General features: G+C 35.3%; 5 protein-coding genes and 1 pseudogene across 6 annotated transcripts; 4 read left to right on the top strand and 2 right to left on the bottom strand.

The window, feature by feature from the left end:
* Nucleotides 1-264: 264 nt before the first annotated feature.
* LOC108851719 (uncharacterized) lies at nucleotides 265-2,302 on the bottom strand. Its single transcript, XM_018625178.2, has 6 exons — nucleotides 1,786-2,302; nucleotides 1,471-1,691; nucleotides 1,194-1,374; nucleotides 1,031-1,116; nucleotides 859-950; nucleotides 265-776 (listed from the first exon to the last, which is right to left on the bottom strand). Exons 1-6 carry the CDS (start codon nucleotides 1,867-1,869, stop codon nucleotides 586-588), a joined length of 855 nt encoding a protein of 284 aa, XP_018480680.1. The 5' UTR covers nucleotides 1,870-2,302; the 3' UTR covers nucleotides 265-585.
* Nucleotides 2,303-5,464: 3,162 nt separating this feature from the next.
* Nucleotides 5,465-6,038, top strand: LOC108852988 (putative cell wall protein). The gene has a single exon (XM_018626454.2). The coding sequence runs from the start codon at nucleotides 5,523-5,525 to the stop codon at nucleotides 5,895-5,897; it is 375 nt and encodes a 124-aa protein (XP_018481956.1). The 5' UTR covers nucleotides 5,465-5,522; the 3' UTR covers nucleotides 5,898-6,038.
* Nucleotides 6,039-11,342: 5,304 nt separating this feature from the next.
* Nucleotides 11,343-13,814, top strand: LOC108852338 (protein ULTRAPETALA 1). Of its 2 annotated transcripts, none has more exons than XM_057006826.1 (3): nucleotides 11,343-12,347; nucleotides 13,014-13,341; nucleotides 13,418-13,814. In XM_057006826.1, exons 1-3 carry the CDS (start codon nucleotides 12,137-12,139, stop codon nucleotides 13,608-13,610), a joined length of 732 nt encoding a protein of 243 aa, XP_056862806.1. In that variant the 5' UTR covers nucleotides 11,343-12,136; the 3' UTR covers nucleotides 13,611-13,814. The 2 variants fall into 2 exon arrangements, with proteins under 2 accessions (XP_056862806.1, XP_018481335.2); XM_018625833.2 differs by having other exon boundaries at nucleotides 11,706-12,347; nucleotides 13,436-13,812.
* A 966-nt stretch (nucleotides 13,815-14,780) lies between these two features.
* On the top strand, nucleotides 14,781-16,113 carry LOC130511842 (uncharacterized). Its single transcript, XM_057009579.1, has 2 exons — nucleotides 14,781-15,177; nucleotides 15,326-16,113. The coding sequence occupies exons 1-2, from the start codon at nucleotides 14,808-14,810 to the stop codon at nucleotides 16,018-16,020; spliced, it is 1,065 nt and encodes a 354-aa protein (XP_056865559.1). The 5' UTR covers nucleotides 14,781-14,807; the 3' UTR covers nucleotides 16,021-16,113.
* Nucleotides 16,114-17,052: 939 nt separating this feature from the next.
* On the top strand, nucleotides 17,053-20,019 carry LOC108816535 (external alternative NAD(P)H-ubiquinone oxidoreductase B1, mitochondrial). Its single transcript, XM_057007229.1, is given in 8 exon segments — nucleotides 17,053-17,232; nucleotides 17,450-17,705; nucleotides 17,766-18,223; nucleotides 18,696-19,260; nucleotides 19,262-19,285; nucleotides 19,354-19,475; nucleotides 19,563-19,682; nucleotides 19,776-20,019. Coding segments are annotated over 8 exon segments (1,713 nt in total). The 5' UTR covers nucleotides 17,053-17,152; the 3' UTR covers nucleotides 19,864-20,019.
* A 369-nt stretch (nucleotides 20,020-20,388) lies between these two features.
* LOC130510682 (uncharacterized) lies at nucleotides 20,389-20,970 on the bottom strand (annotated as a pseudogene).
* Nucleotides 20,971-22,656: the final 1,686 nt, after the last annotated feature.

Below are 22,656 nucleotides of genomic sequence, written 5' to 3'. Positions count from 1 at the left end.
CAAAACGAAATAGGGTCAAATTTTGTAAATTATATGTATTGCTCTTATAAATTGCACATGGTTTAAAAGACAGAGCCGGAAAAAAAAACAAATTAATAAAAGGTGGAAGTGTAGTGGTAAAAAAAAATCGAAAATTTGAGGTAAACTTGTCTTTCTTTTACTTTCATCAAAAATATATTTTTAGCTTGTTGAAATAATATTTACACTTTAGCCTTTAGCTCTGTAAAAAAGCTTGGTAATTAGGCGATTCAAATAGTGCTAGTCTAGAAACAAATTTTAATCCCTGTTGTCGCGAATGTTATCACCATTTGGAGTCTGTATACAAGCAAAATAAAGAGAACCAGCGTCTAAACAAACAGAAAAGCCACAAAACATTAGAAGAGAATAAATGCGTTAGGCCCATCATCCATCACACCCAAAACCAAATCTAAGAAGAAAACATTTTGAAGAAAAAGTCAGTGCCTGTTCTTCTCTAAGACTTCCAAATGTTATTCAACGTTTATTGATATCTCTAGCTACTCTTAACCACACAAAACTAAATAGATTGTTAACCAAGACTCAATCTATAAAAACACTATGCTGTTATCAAAGGTGATAAGGAGTAGTGGTGAAGTAGGTGAAGTCATGGTGGTGGACCCTTAGCTGCTTTAACCAAGAATCTGCTACGCTCAAAAGGGAAAGCAATCTATCATTGTCCCATAGTCTCCCTTGCGTTTTGTAAGTGGCCATCCCAAATGCACCAACACTTATCCTTTCCCTCTTCTCTTTCTGCACATCTGTTATAATGACACAAAAAATAATAATAATCAATGTACTATATAAAATATACACATCCTCAAGAGGTGAATGACACTGCACCTTGAAAAGATGAAGAAAGTGTGTGGTAAGTGAGGAAGCAAGTAGACAAATCCTTTATGCTTCGGTTCATGGGGATTTGATAGATTGGATACCTATAACATAACCAACATCATAACCATTTCTGTAACCACACAAAACAATAAGACATTTTCTATTAAGAAAAAAGGCAGACCAAGCAACAGCCATCCAACTCGCAGGAGACAGATCAACACTCCTCAATGACCTCAAGCCTGCATACCTTTCTCCCAACCCTTTGATCTGAAAGTAGACAGATATTTTTTTTCTAAAATGACAAACTATTACATGCCACCAGGAGATGTAGGAGAAGAGCAAACCTTATCCATGAGAGGGGCTCGAGAATAAGGAGTACATCTCTCGAAATACTGCAAGTAAGAGTAACCGAGACGATCGAGAGGTTCTTGATGATCCACTCCTTCCTCTGACGACGACCATCCTTCCCATCTCCATTCATCGCTACACGTCTCGCTCCCTGAATCCCCAGACTCAGTCTCATCCCTTAATTATCATCATCATCAACAACAACAACATCTTAGATTTGATTACATCATTACATGTGTTTATGTTTCTGACAATGGACTAAATATATATTACCTTAGGGCAATAAGAGCAGAATGAGAGGTGAAAATCTGGATTGCAGAGAGGTAAGGAACATAGTATTGGACCAATGTCTTGCCAGTTTCAGACAAGATGGGAACACCTGCACCGTATGCGCTCCACTCGTCGAAACAATCCCAAAAATCACTTAACCTGAAATACTCAACGCTCTCGCTCTCCAAAGGGTACCATAGACGATTCAGGTTCTTGATCTGTGTCTGTCAAACATCAACCAAACACACAACTATTAGATCCTGTGAGAGTTGTTTAAGGAAGAAGATGACGTTGAACGTAAAAGTAAAAGCGTGAAACCTTTGGGAGGGAAAGCGAAGGGACGACTGGTGTTGTGCAGCGAAGGAACCGGTCCAGGTTGGATTCATTTTCATAAAGCATCATTTTCCAAGATAACAAAAAAAAAAACCAACACAGAAAAAAACAGAGAGGAGGTAAGGTAAGAGAGAGTCTTGCGGTTTTCTCTTTCTCTGACGCGTATCAAAAGAGCTAAACTTTCGGACAAAAGTGTGTTTCTTTTTTGTAATGAGTTTGCTTTATAGGACGAGCGTTTGAGACTTTCACGGCAATATCAGAAAAAACAGAGAGATCCAGGGAAGACTCTGTTTTGATAGAAAGGTTGTACTTACTTCGAAAAGAGAGTTGTGAAAATAGGTTTTTATACTATAAGTTTATTTATGTAACCAAACTCTCTCAATGTGACTCATTCTTCTGAAGCAGGAGGATGCATTTGTAGATTTACCTGTCCCTCTCACAACTCTCCACCTTCTCCATTTATTTTCATTTTTCTTTTTGGTTTCTCTCACTTTGTTCGGATAAGACTGAGTTTGTTTTGTGTAGTTGCCTGTTTGTATAGTCCGTGAACAAGACAAGAAAAATAGAGCCCTTTTATGCTAAAGATGACATCTTCCACAAGCCAAAAGTCTCATTTGTTACATCTTCAAAGAAGAGAAACCAGATCGATCACATTTAACTTAGAAACAAGAGAAGAATCTAGGTTAATCAATCCAACTATATTTTGTTTTTTATAATTCATATGGTGAAAAAGAATCATTAACAAAATAAAGGACATTGTGTGACAAGTTTAGTCGGCTAATGTTGTTAATTAACTTAATTATATACAGTACAACTTTGACCTATTCAATAGTACGACATGGGGATTATAAACAGAAGGAAAGACTTTGACTTTGGTTTTTTTTTTTTTTTTTTTTTTTGCTTGTAAACTACTTTGGTTGTTTCCTTTCTAAGTAAAATATACCGCTTCTCACGTAAATCATGTAATATAATACCAAACATATATAAAAGTAACATTAATCGGAGAATGGAACTATAGTCCATAGAAAGGGTCAAAAATTGAAAGTTGCATTATCTTTTTGTTTACCAACTTTGAAAGAACACACAGAGAGAAAAAGAAGTGATCAAACTCTTGGGACGCCGTCGTCTCTCCCATTTAAATCTTCAGAAGCACAACTTGCTTCTGCGAAGAAGAAGAGATTCTACTGACTAAAAAGCTCATCAAGTTATTTACATATCCTCGAGATAGTTATTACTCCCTCTATATCAAAATAATCTATGTTTTAGACAAAAAAACATTTCTAAAATAAACATATTTTGAGTATTCAATACAAGTAACAATGATAAATTATAAATTTTGAAGACATTAATTATGTTAACTAAATTTTGATTAGTTAAAAATTAGAGAAAATAATTGATCAAAAAATGTATTTATATTCCAGAGTTTACATGTTTTCTTAATATATGTAATTTTTAAAATATACTTATATTATTTTGAAACGGAATAAATATAAAACTAATTTTTTTAAAAAATATGTTTTACAATTGTAATAGGAGACGACCCACATACTATGTTGACTAACATGTACCAAACCAATTTTAATTTCAATAGGTGTTTTTGTATTTCAATCTAAATTATTTAATTAGATACACATATCTATCCGTCTCATATTAAGTTTTTTAAAAAAATTATTATTCATTTTTATCATTTTAAATTCATTAATTAATAAAATCAAATAAAATATATATTAAATAGAAATAAAAAAATAAAAATTTTCTTAATTTGTGTGTAAAACCTTAGATGGCACTTATTATAAAAGAAAGAGTATATTAACTTAATAAGAAGATATCATTTGATATTTGTTTCTTTATTGCAACATAGTATATAATAGTTTGAAACTTGCAATTTTTATTTATTCTATCAGCAATTCACAACAACAAAAAATCCAATAATCAAGGATCGTCATCATAATAGCTTAATAAAATTTTGTTTTTATTTTAAAATAACATGAGTAAAATTTTATAATTACTACTGAAGTCTATGTAGCAAACATTTATTCCTAAAAATAATATTTTTAACTAATTTTCTTTTCTATGAAAATTTAAATGTATTTTATATAAATTTCCTCTTCACCAAAGTTCATAGTGATATTTATAAGCAAAATCTACAGTAACTAAAAATACATATTTTAACTACAAATAATAAAATAAATAAGTCTATGAGAAAACTGATTTGTTAGAAATGTAAATGGTGGTGTACTTTTTGACATGTAACTTTTAATTAATAAACTGATGTTAATGAAATCCACAATAATATATAGTTCTTTGGTGGCATTAAAAGGATAAAACTCCTTCGTAGAACAATAAACAAAGGAAAAACAAAATTACTATACAATTTGATATTATTAAACTAAACATAAGATAAAGGTAACTATGATAATATTGATATAATTTGATAATATTCATTAATTAATTATTCATAATAAAAATTAATATAATCAATAAAACTTTTTCCTGACATCTAAAGGATAAAAAGGGAAATAATAAATAAAGAGAAAATACTATACAATTTGATACTACTAAACTAAACATAAAATAAACCTAACTATAATATTGTTGCTAGAATTTGAAAATATTAATTATGTAATTATTAAGAATATTAAATTAAGATAGTCACTCAAATTATTTATGTAAACTAATTTCTTCATTAAAATATTAATCAAATTAATGATTCAACGGATATCAAAAAATATTAAAACTAGCGATTCAACCTAAAACCATAAATATCTATAAATATTATAATGCTAAAATAAAATTAGAAAATATTAATTAATTAATTATTCAGAATATTAAATTAAGATATTCACTAAAATTATTTATTAAACTAGTGGCTTAATTAAAAAAAAATTATTCAAATTAATTAATAATTCAACCTAAAATAATGGATATAAAATTTTATTTATTAAAACTATAGTGATTCAACCTAAAATCATGGATATTTTGACAAATCAACAAAATTGCTTCTGAGATAATATAATAGATAGATAGATATATTTTTTATTAATTTATAATTGTAAACTTAAAAATTGTATTTATTCAAGTACTATTGATTTATAGAATTTTTTTTTCTTATTTATAGAAAACAGTTAAACATAGAAAACAATAGATCTATAATCAATTATTATTATATACTCCCTCTGTTTTTTAAAGACCCATGTTCTAGGGAAAAAAATTGTTTTAAAAAGATATTTTTTTACTTTTTCAATATATTATTTAATGAAAATCTGTTAACTTCAAGAAAATTAATTGTGTTTATTGGATTTTTATTGGTTAAAGATTATGGAAAATTGTTATTCACAAAAATTAATGCATTTTTAATGTGATTTCTTAATATATGTGAAAAGTCTAGAATATGTATCTTTAAAAAACAGAGGGAGTATGTAGAAACCAAAAATACATCATTTAAAAACCAAATAGAGTATTAATTAGGCATTTGTGGCGAATGGGATGACTGATCATGCACTTATGACTTAACTCACCGCCAATACAAAGATGTCACCAGAATTTGCATGCTCTCTTTGTGGCAAATAAAGCACTGTTAATGTTCGTTTAATGTACACATAATTAGCTCGAACCATTTCACTTTATAAAGAACCCACAATCTCTATTCCTCATTCCCCACACAAAACCAAATAATTCAAGCTTCAGATTTATCCTCCGCTTAGTAACACACGTACACAACAATGGCGTCACCTCTGCAAACACTGATTGCTACAATGGTTCTGCTAGGCCTGTTTTTTGGATGTGCAGAGAAAGTGAGTGGAATGCGTTACATTCCCAATTTCTTCACTGCCGGTGAGACAAAACACTCGGAGTTTCTTGTGAGCATTGCACCCCAACCATCTGGTCTCATCCCTAGACTAGGAAGATTCTTGCTGCCACCCCAACCTAAGAGGCCATTCCATCCTTACGACGATCCAATTGCTGCTGCTCCAGCCTCTTATTGTGGAACCCCTATTAGTTTTGCCCCACACCCTGGAAATGAAGCTTCCGGTCCGATCTCTAGAGAAGAAGAAGTTCCACCAGTGCCACAACCACTTGAACCAGTCAACAAATAAGCATTTGCTACATGCAAAAGGGTCTACAATCTTAGTATTGTCAGATTCCTTCTTCTGGTTTACACAACAAATCTACTATCCAGTCACTCTATCTTTGTTATCTATTTCTCAATAAAGAAATAATATAAAAGTGAGTTGCTCAAAAAATATATAAAAAATAATATATATTATATATATATATAAATGAATCAAGAGCATTGCTTATATGCTATTCTAAAATAATGAGAATGTGTTTCCAAATAACACGTAAAGACTCCACATTGCCGCAAATTGTTCCCAGAAAGAAACAAGAAGATACAGAAGAGGAAAACAAACAAAGTTGATAGTTAAATAATATACTAACTCAGATGAAGATCGATTCAAATTTCTCTTACGAGTTTCTTTTCTTTCTCTACTTCCCACACTCTAGAGCAACCCATAAAAAACAAAGAATGTTCACCACATAACATTTTTTTTTAAATAAAGAAAAAGACAAGTTTTATCATTTATGTTGTCGAGTGTACTTATAACAGAACAGTGTCTTCTGTCTACTTTTACTTTTATATAAAGATCCGTAAAGAACACTTCCATCAAAATTCATCTCTTGGAGAAGAGTCCCTTTGTGGGATACAATTTCAGAGAAGAAAATCTTTATCCTAACCGTCTTGCATTCTTGTGTGAAGGTTTGTTTAGAACCGGTAGATGCAGCGAGATTTATTTCGATGAACTTCGAGGTTACGGACTTGTATTCAAAGCCGCATGACAAGCTGGCTCATCAGAAGTCGTTTGAAGAGACTAAAGTGAGATTATTCTTCTTTTCAAGTTTAATACTTGGCCTTTTAGGCATGTCTTTAGATGCATTATCAAACTCTGCTGAGTTTGTGTCTCTATCCCTTTATTGTTCTATTTGTATTGTTAAAGTTCTAAATTTGGCTACCCGGGTTTGTCCGGAAGAGCTTATTTGCCTCTTTGCTATGTAGTGTTTTAATTATGAATGAAAGTAACTGGTTGCACAAAAAAAAAAAAAAAAGATCCGTAAAGATTTGGTTAATGAAACTAGAGAGTGAGATCAGAGAAAGATGAAGCATTCCATAGACATCTCAGGGTCCTTCTATATCTTCTTCTTCTTCCTTCTTTACCTCAACAGCTACTCTCTCCTCCCTCCTTCTCTACAGCTGCTTCACGCTTCTTCTTGTGGAACTTGGGCCACGAGTTGCAGGAGACATTGAGCGACGTCTTGGACCTTCTAGCAACCCGCTTCTTGGGAGAGGACTCGAGTCCAACTTTCGCCGGTTGTGTGTAGGGTTTAGTTGGCTATATGGTCTCTCTCGGACTAACCTGGGACGGAGCTTCCCCTGAGGCGGCGAGTGTCGTCTTCGAGGATGGAAGCAGCAGTAGCAGTCGTGGCGGTGGAGAAACTGTGAGAGACGCTGCAAATGTCGGACTTGTTGTGAGAGACGGAGACAGACTGGACAACGACTTCCTTCACGGTTTCTTCTTCGATTGGTGGAGTACTTTTGGCGGCGGCGACAGGCGGAGCTGTGACTTTTCCGGCGCTCTACGTTTCTAATGCTTTCACACACTCTCTCTCTCTCTCTCTTCTCTCTCGAGATACACGTATAACCATTAATGGGCCTATTTGTATATATTGGCCCATACCTACTCTGGGCTCCATTTATGTCTTCTTTTAGTAATATTTTAATCTGCTCTGACGAATCCGATCTTTGTGTCATTGATACTTTCAAGACAAAAAGCCAGTGCTTTTGTTTGTTCCTTGTAAAAGATATCAAAAAAATTCAAAATTTCATGCTGGTGGAGAATATCTCGCTTGATAGTGACCCGTCATTGCTGAGACAATTTCAACACACACCAGGATGTGCATGCATATTGCCTTGGATGGCGAATAAAAGAAAGGATATTCACATGTAGTGTAACCAAATGTAAGAAATATGCTTGATAAAGCCCGAAACTCTCTTGTGCTAGTGCAAAAGCTATTGGTGAGGTACTAAAGTACAAAGAAGTTGGTCTCTTATCATATGTAACAAACGCCACACGGTTCAACGTAACGTTCAGGTCGTCATGCTGCTCTTTTGTCACCCATCCGTAACTTTTTAGTTTTACAATGGAAACACAAAAGTAGAGTTCAAAAAGGGCCAAGGCCCATTAGTTTATACAAACCAAACCCTATCAAACCATCCCCATTGAAGTCTCTTTTTCAGTTACTATATCTAATCTATTAAAAATGAAGTACAAATTTGAATTAACCCTGAATTTTTCTAAATAATTACAATTGAATGCCATTGATTTAAACACAATAGTTTTAGTAATAATTAAAAGCCCTTTCGTCAATTAACCAGCCCATTAGGATTGACTTTCCCATTATTAACATGATTTATCTCATAACAAACAAAAATAACTCGGTTTACTATTTACTAGCCGGCAAAATTTTCCAATCTTTGCATAAATTGGTTTACAACTATTAATAAGCCAAGATTCTAAAATCAAGTGCACATAAAATTAATATTATTATTGTACATCATATTCCACTATCACCACTATCAAAGATTGGTTTTCATGCAATACACGTAATTCATACCAACCCTCATTTTATGTGTTTAGATATAAAAACATCAAACTATGAAATTTTACCAAAAGAAAAACATCAAATTGTGAAAGTGGACGTCAATCAATGTATGGGTTCACAACTTCTAATAAACCAAAAGTGTAAAATGAAGTGCATCAAATTTACGGATCCAAATTTTATAATATACAAAAAATCATTAAAAATTCTCAAGCTGATATCATTAGACATATATATTATGAATGTTTGAAGTGTAATCAACATACTACATATAATCTTAATTAGCTCCACAAAATAATCCTAAAATCAAGCACATTCCATCTACACTTAGCTAAATCATTAACCAAAAAGATGTCATACTTGAGGAAGACAATATTTAAATGAAAAAACGATTTATAATATTCTTTCCTATATATCTATCACATAAATAGAAATTTCATGATTGATATTTTCTTTGAAGTTCTATTTCCTTAAAAACTTTATATGAAGTACCTATTTATTAGGGCGTAAATCGTTTGTAAGATTCTTTTTTTGTTTGTAACACCGTTTGTAAGATTCTCAAACAACTAATATAATATGTATTAAACCACCTTATAGTCGAATTTGGAAAGTTGTTATTTTATTTCCTTTTTTAAAAAAAAAAATATTGATTATGAAATACTTGATTTCTATTAGTGAACTCAAGAATAACTCTAATCTAACTATTTAAAAAGGGAACTAACCAAATCTAAATAATTTTTAAAATATCATTATCAGTTTCAAGCAAAAAAAAATCATTATCGGTTACTAATTATTCAATCTAAGTGCATTTCACGCAAAACTAAATATTTAGTATAGATCTCCTTCTGTATCTTCACACCCACACTAACAATATATATAGAATTCTCTCTTTTTTTAACACAAAATATATAGAATTCCTATATAGTTTAATTTTTACTCATATTCAGAAAAAAACAAAACTTACTTAGTAAAACAAGTATTACTTTTATGACTGGTCGTTTAGGCCCATCGAATTTGGTTCGGTTCATACAGATTTTCAAATTTTTGGTGTGATACTCATAAGTTCAATTCGGGTTTTACTAATTATTAGATCGAGTTTGGTTCAGTTCCTTCTGTGTTCGATTCGGATCGATTATAACCAATGTTTGAAATCGTCTTAAAATATTTTTAAAAACCTAAATTTTTTGAAAAAAGCTCAAAATATATATTTTCACTAATCTAATTAAAAATTAGTTAAATTACCTAAAATAACTAAAACTATTCAAAATAACAAATAAAAAACTAAAAATAAATTTAGAATACAAATACATTTGTCCCGACGCACAAATCATACTCTTGAAATGTGGCTAAAACGATTGACGGTTCAAAAAAAAATATAAACTATAAAATTATTGTGTTTAGAGATTTAATATTAAACAGTTAGTTAATATAGATAAATTTTAAAATATATATTATACCATTTTTGTAAAATAAAATATTTATTTATAAAAATAAAAATAAACACCTGCACGGGTGTGCGGGTCAAACACTAGTTGTTATTAATATTCAATTGAAAATGTCTATTCAAGAAGTTGAAAAAATCATATGAAAATCTTCCAGGTGAGAAAATCTGATATTGATCTCTCAATTTTTCTCCAAAAAGTATTTTTAATTAATTATTAATATAATTGATAAAAAATCCTGTGAGAGACTCACCAATATGGATATTCTTGTATCATTCACTAATGAATCCATAATAAGAACTTCCCTTCCACATGTTTTTTTTTGGGATCATCTAGGAGGAAAGAGTGTTTGAAGTAAAGATGTTGACATCGTTTTGAACATCTTTGAATATGTAATAAGAAAATGATAACAACACATACCATTAGGCCTGGGCACGGATCGGATATCCGGGTTTTTGAAGGTATTTGTGATTTGCTTCGAATGTTACGGATATCTAATTTTCCGATTTGCTTTGATTCGGAAAAATACGGATATTCGGAAAAACGGATATCCGGAAAATAAATAGATATTTGCGGATACTTACGGATATCTCACTTGTTTTGATTAATACAAATAATCTTAAAAATTTGATACAAATTTTTTTTGGAAAATATTTTTTTTTGCATGATATAAAGGATAAAAATTAAAAGATACAATGAATCTACATATTTTGTAAAATTTTAAACTTAATTAACAATTATAATAACACAAAACTGAAGAAAAAAATTATAATTGTCATAAATGTTTTTTTCCTTTTATGTAATATTTTTATATAAGTAATAATATGAATAGAATCTGTCAAATCATATGTTAGAATAATAATTTTATACAATTAAAATTTTAAATATAATCAAAATATACATGTATTTATATATTGACGGATCGGATCGGATATTCGCTTCCCAAAATTTTAGTATTTGTGATTTGCTTCGATATTAACGGATATTGAATTTTAGTATTTGCTTTGCTTCGAAAACTTACGGATATTCGGAATTTTCGGATCGAATAGTAACGGATAACGAATCGAATCAAATTTCACGGATAAAATGCCCACCCCTACATACCATCATCATATGGTTTATAGACAACACTAGTGTCCTTGTTAGGTTATTAAATTATGAGTCCTCGAATACAGAGATATACATATGACATTGGGGTTCGAGGGCATTTCAGAATATCTAACAGACAGATGTCAATGACGTCGTAACTTGGTCACTAGTTGTTTCATAGACAACTATAGATTTGATTGTTTACCAAAAGAAAAAAACTATAGTTTTGATTGTTTACCAAAAAAGACTATAGTTCTGATTAAACTTATATTTCAATCAAAACACAGAAACTTTAAATATCAATTAATCTTTTATTGAAAAAAGAAATAAGTCAATAGTCATTGGGGGGAAATGACTCGGTAAACGATGAGTCCTGAAGAAAGGGAAGAGCCCAAGAATGCAGAACCTCCAAGAGAAGGAAGAGAAACTAAAAATGACTTAAAAACAAGAGCTGTGAACAAGTACAAAGAGAAAAAAAAGAGATTTCACATAACAAATTAAATAGGACCTGAAACACTTGACACACCCTATTCCTTAACTCACTTCCTCTTCTCTTGTGTCTTGTCAAAAAGCTCTCTGATCTCTCGCCCACCGCCTCTTCTTCTGCTCGTATCGACCAAAAGACATTCGAGTATCTCTCTCATTTCCCTACACTGTTATCATGTTAGGTTATATAAATAAATATATACATGTGTATATCGGATACTAATATTAATATCTATAATGCAGAGGTCCCACGAGTTTTATTTCTGTTCGCCAGCTGCTAATTTCGCATCGGCCAGAAAAAAACTCACTTCTTTTGTATAAGAGTTTCTTTACTTTCTCTGTAACCCCAAAACCCAAAGGCCAAAGGCATTCTCTCTCTCTCTCTCTCTCTCTCTCTCTCTCTCTCTCTCTCTCTCTCTCTCTCTCTCTCTCTCTTTCTACTTATTAACCTCTCTCTTCTCCCGAAAAGTCCCTTAATAAGCTTTCGCTTTGATATCAGATCTCTCTCAGTCTCAGCTTTTGAGATGCGTGCTCCTTTAGGGCTTTCCTTTTATACCCCAAAACGAGGCATTTCCTTCCTTCATCTAACCCTTTCCTCCTCTTTCTCTCATACGTTATAAGAAAGGGATCCAGAGAGAAAAGAGAGTGAGCGAGAGAAAGATATGGCAAATGTGGAAGAGATACAATGTGGATCTATGTTGTTCAGGCAAGAGGAGCTGCGAGAGATGAGTGGGGTCAATGTTGGTGGCGGTTACGTTGAGGTTATGTGTGGTTGTACTAGCCACCGTTACGGTGATGCCATTGCTAAACTTAGGGTTTTCCCCAACGGCAATCTCGAAATCACCTGTGAATGCACGCCCGGCTGTGACGAAGGTCTACTCTCTTTTTTTTTTTTGTTGTTGTTGCTCTCTATGTCTTTCTGATGCGTTTGGCAAAATGGGTTTTGATTTATGTGCATGTGAATGTGTGTGTGAGATGTCTTGTAAAGTACTATTAAAGGCAACGAGGGTTTTTTACCCTTCTCTCTTACATCAACTGTTTGTTGTTTCTTTAGGTTGTATTGTCTTCTTCTCTAGCTCTTCCTTTTCACTAGGGTCCTTTGCTTTACTGCTTATTCTCTGCCTCACTTAATATTACATTCGGCTAGTAACTAAACTAGTAAAGCTAAAGTCTTTAGCATGGTTACATCTTCTCAACATGATTCCATTCGGCTAGTAACTAGTAAAGTTAAAAAGCCTTTAGAATGACTACATCTTGTCAACGAGACTGCTCTTTTCTTTCTTACCTAAGAAACTGGCTAGTAGGTACCATATTTGTGGATACTGTTGAATCACCTTTGCGATCAAAGACACTTGATGTTTTGCTTCATTGTAATGTCTCGATGTTTGCATATTTGATGATGATGGATTGATGGGTCTCTTTGTTAGTGGACAAAGTGGCAGCTTGTATCTTGCTAAGACTATCTCAAGCGTTGGTATAATAATAGATACACATCTCTTTGGAAAAAAAATGATCTGACTTGAACAGTTTTGACTGTAGACAAGTTAACACCAGCTGCGTTCGAGAAGCATTCTGGCAGAGAAACGGCTAAAAAGTGGAAGAACAATGTGTGGGTTATCGTTGGAGGCGAGAAGATTCCACTGTCAAAGACAGTACTGCTCAAATACTACAATGAAGCATTAAAGAAGTGCAATAGATCAAACAGAAGATCACAAGGTACCAAAGTATTCCATAGAGATGAGTTTGTTGGGTGCATCGAATGTGGTAAGGAGAGGAGGTTCAGGTTGAGGAGCAGAGACGAATGCCGCTTGCACCACAACGCAATGGCTGATCCAAACTGGAAATGCTCAGACTTTCCATACGACAAGTAGGGTTTTTTTATCTTTTTGGTTCTTGTGTTAAGTTGAGGAAGATTATGGAAATAGTATGGTAATATATATTAGGATTGATGGTGGTGGCAGGATAACATGTGAGGCAGAGGAAGAGAGAGGAAGCAGGAAAGTGTATAGAGGATGCACACGTTCGCCAACTTGCAAAGGCTGCACTTCTTGCGTCTGTTTTGGCTGCGAGTTATGCCGTTTCTCTGATTGTACTTGCCAGACGTGTGTGGACTTTACCAGCAATGTCAAAGCTTGAAGAAGTGTCCACTAAAGAATAATGTCTTGCATTTAAAACCATGTATTCTTAATTTCCAGACTTTTATATCTTCTATTTATCTGATGGCTCGTTGAATGGATTGAGCAATTAACAAAGTAAAAAAAAATGGTGGATTTCCTAGAAGAACATGCGCACGAGCATGCTTCGGTTAGTGCATGTCTTTCTTTTTGTATTGGTCTAGTGGCGGAGGAAAAATAAACTTTTTATTTTAAGTATTTCTTTATTTTGTTAGCTGTTGACAGCTTTGAGAAATGAAGATGTCTATGGCCAACCTACCACGGTCTTGTAATATAGGAGATGGGACAAGGGGAAAGAGATTGTATTTCTTCTTATTAACCTATAAAGGCCCTGAGCTCGTTTAGAAACGGTATCACGAACACAAAAAGACACAAGTGGTCACGAGACAATAGGTCACGAGACAAGAGGTTATCATGATGATACGAGCCAAAAAAACTTCCTTTTAACCTTATCTCTCTTGAGATTAAGTTAAGTCTTGGAAGCTTGTCTAGTATTTAATCATATGAAACATTTATATAGAGATACAATTTTATAGAAAATGAAAAACTTTTAAAACTAATATAAAAAGAAAAATTTCAGAACCAATTATTAAATAGAAAACTACCAAAATTCTTAATGTAAAATATACTAATCTATCTAACCATAGTCAAGTATCACATGAGAATAGAGTCTTCATCGTGTAGTCCTCTTTACAAACCTCTTTCAATAGAGTCCTCCTTGTGTGTGAGGGGCCTTTAGATACAAGATTATATAATCAAGGAGCGAGTGAACAAACTAGAATGATGCAATAACAATATCTAAACAAATGTACATACGAATGTGTCCACAATTATATGAATCACTCTATCCATTACATAACATGCTCGTTCCTATCTCTGTCCAGTATATGAACACGTAAGAAAACATACAAATGACATGCATGTAAATTTCAGGGTTTATGGGAATTGGGATCTCCAGATGACATGCACCATTAATAATATAACTACGGGGATAACAAAACATCCATCTTCCTAGTGTTGTAAATCTTTTAATATGAAAACTAAACAATCCATCATGTATTGGGCCGTAAAGCTAAAGCCCACTATGGTCTAACGGCCCACTGTTGTTAACTCTGGCAAAGGCTATTCGTTTGTTCTTTGGAAAAGCTTCAGCACTACGATGCCGATGACGTCCTACGCTCTCTCTTCATCTCTTCCTCCCTCTTCCTTCTGCCGCTATTCTCGCATCCCTGCTATCAATTCCGCCTCTCTGCCCCGTATTTCTCATCTCAATGTCAATTACAAGCTTACACTTGCTCCACCGCAGCTTCTGAACGCCGGCGCGAGCCTCCGCGGCTTCTCTGTTCCGGGCAAGTTTCCGAGTGTAAGACTTAGGGTTTCCACGAGATGCAACAAAGAAGATGTACAGAAGGGCGAAACAGAGGATGCGGCGGAGCGATTCGCGAGGCGAGAGAGCACTATGCCTGATAGATTTAGACACCTGACCAAAGAAGCACCCGACACTCCCGTAAGATGGCCCTGGTTTATCGGTACGTCACCGTTTTGACTTCCCTTGGACTCAGTAATTTTTAATCTTACTTACTGATTGTAATCTGAACTAGTAATGTAGTGATTTGAAGTTAGTTCAGTTATGTATTAGGACAGATGAAGTTAACGTTTTGATGTTTCTGTCTGCAGCGTTAGCGTTTCTCGTGTACGCGTGGAGAGCAGTCTTGTTCGAGCTAACGAACTGGAGAAACGCTGCTTTCGCCATCGTTAGATTTCTCGGAGACATTTCGAAGTTCGCGTTGGCACTCGTCTTCCACTTTATAGGAGACCCCATCACTTCCCTCATCGCTCTCGTGGAGACTGCAATCTACAGCGTCCGGGCGTTCTACTCGGGGATCGTCGCTTACACGCCTGTGAGGGAGTTAACCACGGTGATCCTTCTCGCATCATCTGTTCTCGCGGTAGGAGAAGCAGTTGCGCCGAACGCGATCAGCAAGCAGCCTTACGTGGTGACTCTTGCTGGTGTTTTGGGGTATGCGGCTGTACAGGGGTACATCTCGGAGCCGTTCTTCTGGACTGTTTTGGTGGGTATGTATGGGTATTCGAGGTTGGTGAAGAAGAGAGATGATGTGACTTCGGCGTTACCTTCTGCGGCTGTTCTGGCGGGAGTAGGGGAGCCGTGGGTGAGAGTGGTGGCTATCACAGGGTATTTGGTTTTAGCTATGTATTACAATTCAACTAAGAAGACGTCTTCTGAAGAAGAAGAGGGACAGAGCTTGAGGAAGGGGCCACCAATGCCGTTGTTGGCTGCGGCTTTGGCCATTGGCGTAAGGCTTGCTGCAAAATGGGCTGGTTACAGGCACTTGACTTGGATGATTGTTTAAATTCTCTGTTAGCAACGAAATTAAGAACAAACTAAACTAGTTTGTGTTGTACTTTGTAACTTCTACCCACTGGTTAGTTATGTTTCTTTTTTTTTTTGGCGTTGATTCATACTTTACGGCTCATTTAGTATTAAACTAAGCTCAACTTAAGCCATTTTGATTTAAGCTAAACTATTAGGGCATTGCAAGGACCTTCCTGTATAAATGGAATCACTCATCTCAATATCTCTGGAATCTGGTTTTTATGTTTTTCTGATTCGGGTTATAGTCTTGTTGTGTAATTCCTCACTCACCTTTAGCTTGTTACTCAACGAAAATAAATGCTAGTCATAGAGGCATATATTAAATTAGTGGCGGTGTTTAAACGTGGAGGCACACTTTGTTTATCATACAGTTTAGCCTCTAAAACTATCAGCTAAATTCCACTTGTTTTTCTTATCTACAGCTTTGAAGTTTTTTTTTGGGTCCAGGTCTCTTGGAGATTTATGAATCATTAACATCATAAATATAGGCTTTGTTTTATATCTAAAGAACAGGATACATTGATTTGTAAAAAGGTTTTTTGAAGTGCATAAATTTAAAATTCTTTCAAAAAAAAAAATCATAAATATAATAATGGCCTCCTCTTCTTGAGCTTGGTTGAAAAAGATGCCTTATCGATTGCTAGATTAACAAAAGAGGGGGACCAGCTTACACTAGCAACCCTTGTGAGCTTTAGATGTGTGTGGACTGGACTGCTGGTTCATAAACATAGCCTTGTGCCAAAAGCTTGTACTTGTTGCCACACAAGAACTCGAACTTGTATATCCTTTGACAAACTCTTAATTTGTGTTTAGCTACTCTCTGAACTTGTCGATATATTTACAAATGTTGCCACCCGTTGCTAAGTTCTTGTCCAATTTATACGGAACATTCTACATGGCACATCCTTAGCTGTCGGAATATTTAATCACCGGTTAAATAAATACTAATTGACTTGTTTAACTTTCTGACACACGATAAAGTCTTTCTAAAAAGGCTAACTAACCTGGTCAGAGATATTTCGCCAGTAAAAGAAGTCTCCTGGATCTATTTGTACTTTATCCTCCAATAATCAAAATTCTCTCTCTCTTCAAGCTTTAACACCACCAAAATGACAATACTTTCCTCTCTCGGAAGAGCCTATAGATCTGCTCCACTGGCCTCTAAGCTCCTCCTACTCGGCACTCTCAGGTTTCACTTTTTCACTGGTTTCCCAAAAGTCTAGACCTTTTTTCTCGAATCTTCTTCCTTATTGTTTGACTTAGGTAACATTCTGTTTCTGACCAGCCTCTTCTGTAAAATATAATTCCTTTTTATTGACTTGGTCTCAACTACACATGTGTTTTCACAATCTTGTTGTGGTCCTGGACCCTGAGAATGTGTTTGTAATTCTTTACACATTTTGCAGCGGTGGGAGTTTAGTGGCCTACTCAGATTCCAACAAAAAGGAGGAAGAGCAAAAGCAGAAGAAGAAGAAAGTAGTTGTACTTGGCACTGGATGGGCTGGTATAAGCTTCCTCAAAGATCTCGACATCTCTTCCTACGACGTTCAGGTTGTTTCTCCTCAGAACTACTTCGCCTTCACTCCACTCTTGCCTAGCGTCACTTGTGGCACCGTTGAAGCTAGAAGCATCGTCGAGTCTGTCCGCAACATTACCAAGAAGGTATGCTTGAATCTTTTGGTCTATCATTATTCTGCTAAGCTTTTTTTTAAAATTTGGCAGAAAAATGGAGAGATTGAATTATGGGAAGCAGATTGTGCCAAGATCGATCCTGCCAACAACAAGGTTCGCTGCCAACCAGTTTTCAAGGACGATCCCGAAGCAAGCCAAGAGTTCTCACTTGACTACGACTACTTGGTCATAGCGGTGGGAGCACAGGTCAACACGTTCGGCACTCCAGGAGTTCTTGAGAACTGTCATTTCCTCAAGGAAGTAGAGGATGCGCAGAGGATTCGCAGGGGAGTCATCGATTGCTTTGAAAAGGCTATTCTTCCTGGTCTCACCGAGGAGCAGAGAAGGACTAAGCTTCACTTTGTTATAGTGGGTGGTGGACCTACTGGTGTGGAGTTTGCAGCTGAGTTGCATGACTTTATTGAAGAGGATATCACCAAGATATACCCTTCGGTCAAGGAGCTTGTGAAAATAACACTCATTCAATCTGGAGATCATATCTTGAACTCGTAAGTGAAAAAGACTCTAATGGTAGCTTGTAGCCATGGGCATTCGGTTCTTGGTTCTGTTCTTTTGGTTCTTTTGTTCTAGAAGTTTAGGATCATGTTTAGAAAATTTAGTTCGGTTTCTGTTCAGTTATTTCGGTTTTCTTCGGGTAGCAAAGTTGCAAAACTGTTCAGTTATTTTGCTTTTTGGTTCGGTTCGGGTAGCAAAGTTGTTAAACGGCTAATATCCGAGGTAATTTTGGATCCATTTATTTGGTTCTGGTACGGTTCTGGCTTTTCGGTTAATTCAGGTTGCAGAAATTCGGGTTTTCGGATTATATATCAGCTTTTTCGGATTTTCGGATAAAAACTTGGATATTCTAATATTTCGGTTTGGTTTTTTGGTTCTGGATAAATGTGTGCTCAAGCCTAGTAGCTTTTCTTGTTTGTTGGGAGTTTGACAAAGTGATTGTTATTGTTGTTGTTGTTGTTGCAGGTTTGATGAACGTATTAGTTCATTTGCTGAACAGAAGTTCTTGAGAGATGGTATAGATGTTCTGATGGGAATGCGTGTGATGTCTGTGTCTGATAAAGACATCTCTGTGAAGATCAAATCAAGCGGAGAAGTCGTAAGCCTACCTCACGGGTTGATATTGTGGTCCACTGGAGTTGGGACTCGTCCAGTGATCAGCGACCTCATGGAGCAAGTTGGACAAGGAGGGAGACGAGCATTGGCAACCAACGAGTGGTTACAGGTGAAAGGATGTGAGAATGTTTATGCAGTTGGAGACTGTGCTTCCATAGCTCAACGCAAAATCATGGGGGATATTGAAAATATATTCAAAGCTGCAGATGTGGACAACTCAGGGACATTGACAGAAGAAGAGTTACAAGAGGTGGTTGATGATATCGTTGTGAGGTACCCACAGGTTGAGCTCTACCTGAAAAGCAAGCATATGAGGAGTATCAGAGATCTTCTGACTGATTCAGAAGGTGATCCAAAGAAAGAAGTAGACATCAAGGCGTTTGAATCGGCTCTCTCTGGAGTTGACTCGCAGATGAAAGAGTCTTCCTGCAACTGCTCAGGTAACACTTAGTGGCTTGACCAAAGGGTTTGTTGTAGAACATAAGATCAAATGTTTGTTACTGTATAGGTTGCGGCTCAGCAAGGTTCGTATCTTGCAAAATGTTTTAACAAGATGGAGCATTGTAAAGAGCATCCTGAAGGTCCTAAGCGCTTCAGAACTGGAGGGCATCACCAGTTTCGTCCCTTCCAGTATATTGCCAAACTTCTTGCATCCTCAATAGCTAAGATACAGAGATGAAACTGAAACTGAAACCTTTTTTTTGTGGTTGATGATAGGTACAAGCACTTTGGACAGTTTGCTCCGTTGGGAGGGGACCAAGCAGCTGCTGAACTACCAGGAGACTGGGTTTCAGCTGGGAGAAGCACCCAGTGGCTATGGTATTCTGTTTACGCCAGGTAAATATAAATAATAATGATGATAAGCTCTATTACTACTAATAGAAATCTGAGGGTGAATGCCAACACAAATGATGGATGTGGTGAATGCAGCAAGCAAGTTAGCTGGAGAACGAGGGCTCTGGTGGTGTCTGACTGGACTAGGAGGTACATCTTTGGGAGGGATTCAAGCCGTATCTGAGCCAAGTCTTTGCAATTGTGTGTTGTAAGATTGTTTGACCAAGATTCAATGTCTCTCTCTCTCTCTCTTTGTTGTGTTGTTTTTGGTGTAACTCCTGCAATGCTGTTGACTGGACTCCTGTGATTAGTGAAGAAGCAAAAACATTTTATTGATAAACATGGGCCATGGTAAATTATTCGGGCCTCGGGCGCCTCTCGTAATTTGGGCCTACTAATAATCTCGGTTTAATCAAAGATGAAAAATGCATATTTTATTTTTCTCAAATAAAAAATGCATATATTATTGAGTTATTTAGTGGCGACCTGATACAATTATGACAAGCATTAAAAAAATAATAGCATTGTGGAGTTACTGACTTGTCTGGTCCCATTGGATAATGACGGTTTTGGAATCTTTTATTATTTTAATTTTGAATAAATTCTCTGTAGGTAATGTTGAATAATTAGTGGCAATCACAATCAAAATTTGATAAAATTTTTTGACGAGAACTTGGAATGGTTTAGATACTTGAAACTAGAAACATAGTTCTCATAAAACGAACGTTTTGCTTTTGATCTTCTTGAACATATGTCTAATATTCACATAGATGACTATAATACAAATATACAATGAACTATTATACAGTTTATCATCAGCAAATGCAACTCGCTTTTTCTGACTCAAGCGGATCCATGAGCAAGTCACCATGCATCATCATCATCATCATCATCATCATCTGTGGTGATGAATGGATGGAACTAGAATTAGCCTTGGCTCCAGCAGCTGAGGTACATGAACCTGACGTAGCGATTCATCAGGATTGGAGGAAGAAGAGGTACGTCGTCTTTCCTCCGAAGGAGCATCCTCTACGGGGACATCTGCGGCGGAGAGAGGGCGGAGATCGGAGGAAAGTCGGCGTTGAAGGCGGTGGGCGGAGCTGAGACCGGGTTTTAGCTTGACGCTGTGATCGGGGTTTCCTTGAACAGCCACGAAAGATGCTGCCATCCAGACCTTGTTTAGATAATCATGATCTGATAAACTTCTTTCTTTAGATCTTTGAAGATTAAAGTTGTAAAAGATTTTGAGAAGCTCTTGAGTAAACTGAAGAGAGATTATAAGGTTTTGTCGGAAGATGAAGGAGAGGTTAGGGTGTGTACTTATAGCGAAAGGATCATAGGCTTTGAGGGTTAAATGGTAAACTCGAAAAGATTTAATAAGCAAATAACATGCAATGGATCATGTATCAGTGGGATCCAGGTTTGGAAAGCGATACAAGATGTTGAGATTCTCTTTTTTTTCCCATTAACTTATTATTATATATATTACAAATTATTATAATTAATATATTAATGATTTTATAATTGATAATTATACATATTTTATGAAAATTTTATATTTGACGGTTCTATTTCTACCAATAGTATTATAAAAGTTATGTTTGACTGGCTATTCTTTTATGTGGAATTTTCTTACATGATTCATTTGAAGTTTTGAACTTTAAATTTTCGAATATAAAATACTAATAGATTTAATTAATCATTAGATTAAGGGCTTGTACCATGTTGAGAGAAAATGGGAAGTGGATGGGTAAGGAGGTATAAGAGAAAACAAGTGGCGAACTTAGAGGGTACTATATATCCTCAAGATGAGTCACTCCTTACGTTGAGCCCCACCTTTGTTGTATCTTGGCGATAAGTGACTCTGTTTTTGTTTTAAGTTGATTTCAAAATTTGTCTATTGTATGTTTTGTTTATTTTTATACTATGGAAACGATAAGAGGCTCAAAACAAAACTAAATGATATTTGGATACATTATTGGAAGCTGCCTAGAGTCTAGAGGCGACGTCCCCGAAGGGTTTGATTGCGTGGAAGCCGGTTATTGGGTCGTCACGTGCTTCCATCACGTGGTATTACCGCCCATCCAATGCTTCTTGTCTTGTCCTTTGTTTAGTGAGTTTTGATTGCTATTTAATCTTCGTTTGTGCATTACTAAATCTCATATGGTTAATAGGAGTTGGCTTGTGAGGATACAGATTCATTCTCTCATATTATGGGTAGATAAGCCATGTCTGCTTCTACTTCTACTACTTTATCGCCTTTGACTACAAGTCTATATTCTATAACCAGTTGTACTTTCTTTTCTCTGGGTCTGTATCTGGATTGTAGACTCAAGAATATAGCTCCATGAGCAAAAACTCAAACCCCTGCAATGTACATAACAACAACAGTAGTCGTAAAATCTTGTGTTATTAGCATATATTTCAAACTTGAACAAGGTAAATACTATAGTCACCAAGAGTATGACTTTTATAGCATGTTACAGACATCGACTGTATGTCTTATCTTGATATTTTTTGGCTCTAATTGGTAAAGTCAAAACGCCGTACACCTTCAGGAGAGGGGCGAAAATTTAAGAAGAAAAGAAGATGCGTAATAATATCAGATGATAGCTGAAACGGAAGAAAAAGAAAGAAAGAACATAGAAACCAACAACTAGGCTAATGAAAACTTGTGTGTGGTTAGGGCTGTCATGAAAAGAACATAAACATATAGATTGATATGGGAATTTTATAAAAATTTAAAAAGACCAAGCTCTAGAATGCATGCCAAGAACTTTGGCAACTTTTCATCTCTTTCCTTATCGATGATTGCAAGCATTTACTCCACTGCATGATCAGAGGCCAATATTATATACTGTGTAATTTACTTCTAGATCGACGACATAATTGCTGAGCCACTGAACTTTTTTCTTCTAGAGATGTATATATCAATATGAGAATGAAACTATTGACTATGCAAGCAAATCGAGCCTAA

This window comes from Raphanus sativus, chromosome 4 (genome assembly GCF_000801105.2).
Source record: "Raphanus sativus cultivar WK10039 chromosome 4, ASM80110v3, whole genome shotgun sequence".
NCBI classification, from domain to species: domain Eukaryota; kingdom Viridiplantae; phylum Streptophyta; class Magnoliopsida; order Brassicales; family Brassicaceae; genus Raphanus; species Raphanus sativus.
The sequence above is the reverse complement of the archived record's forward strand: the minus strand, read 5'-3'. Positions and strand labels throughout refer to the sequence as shown.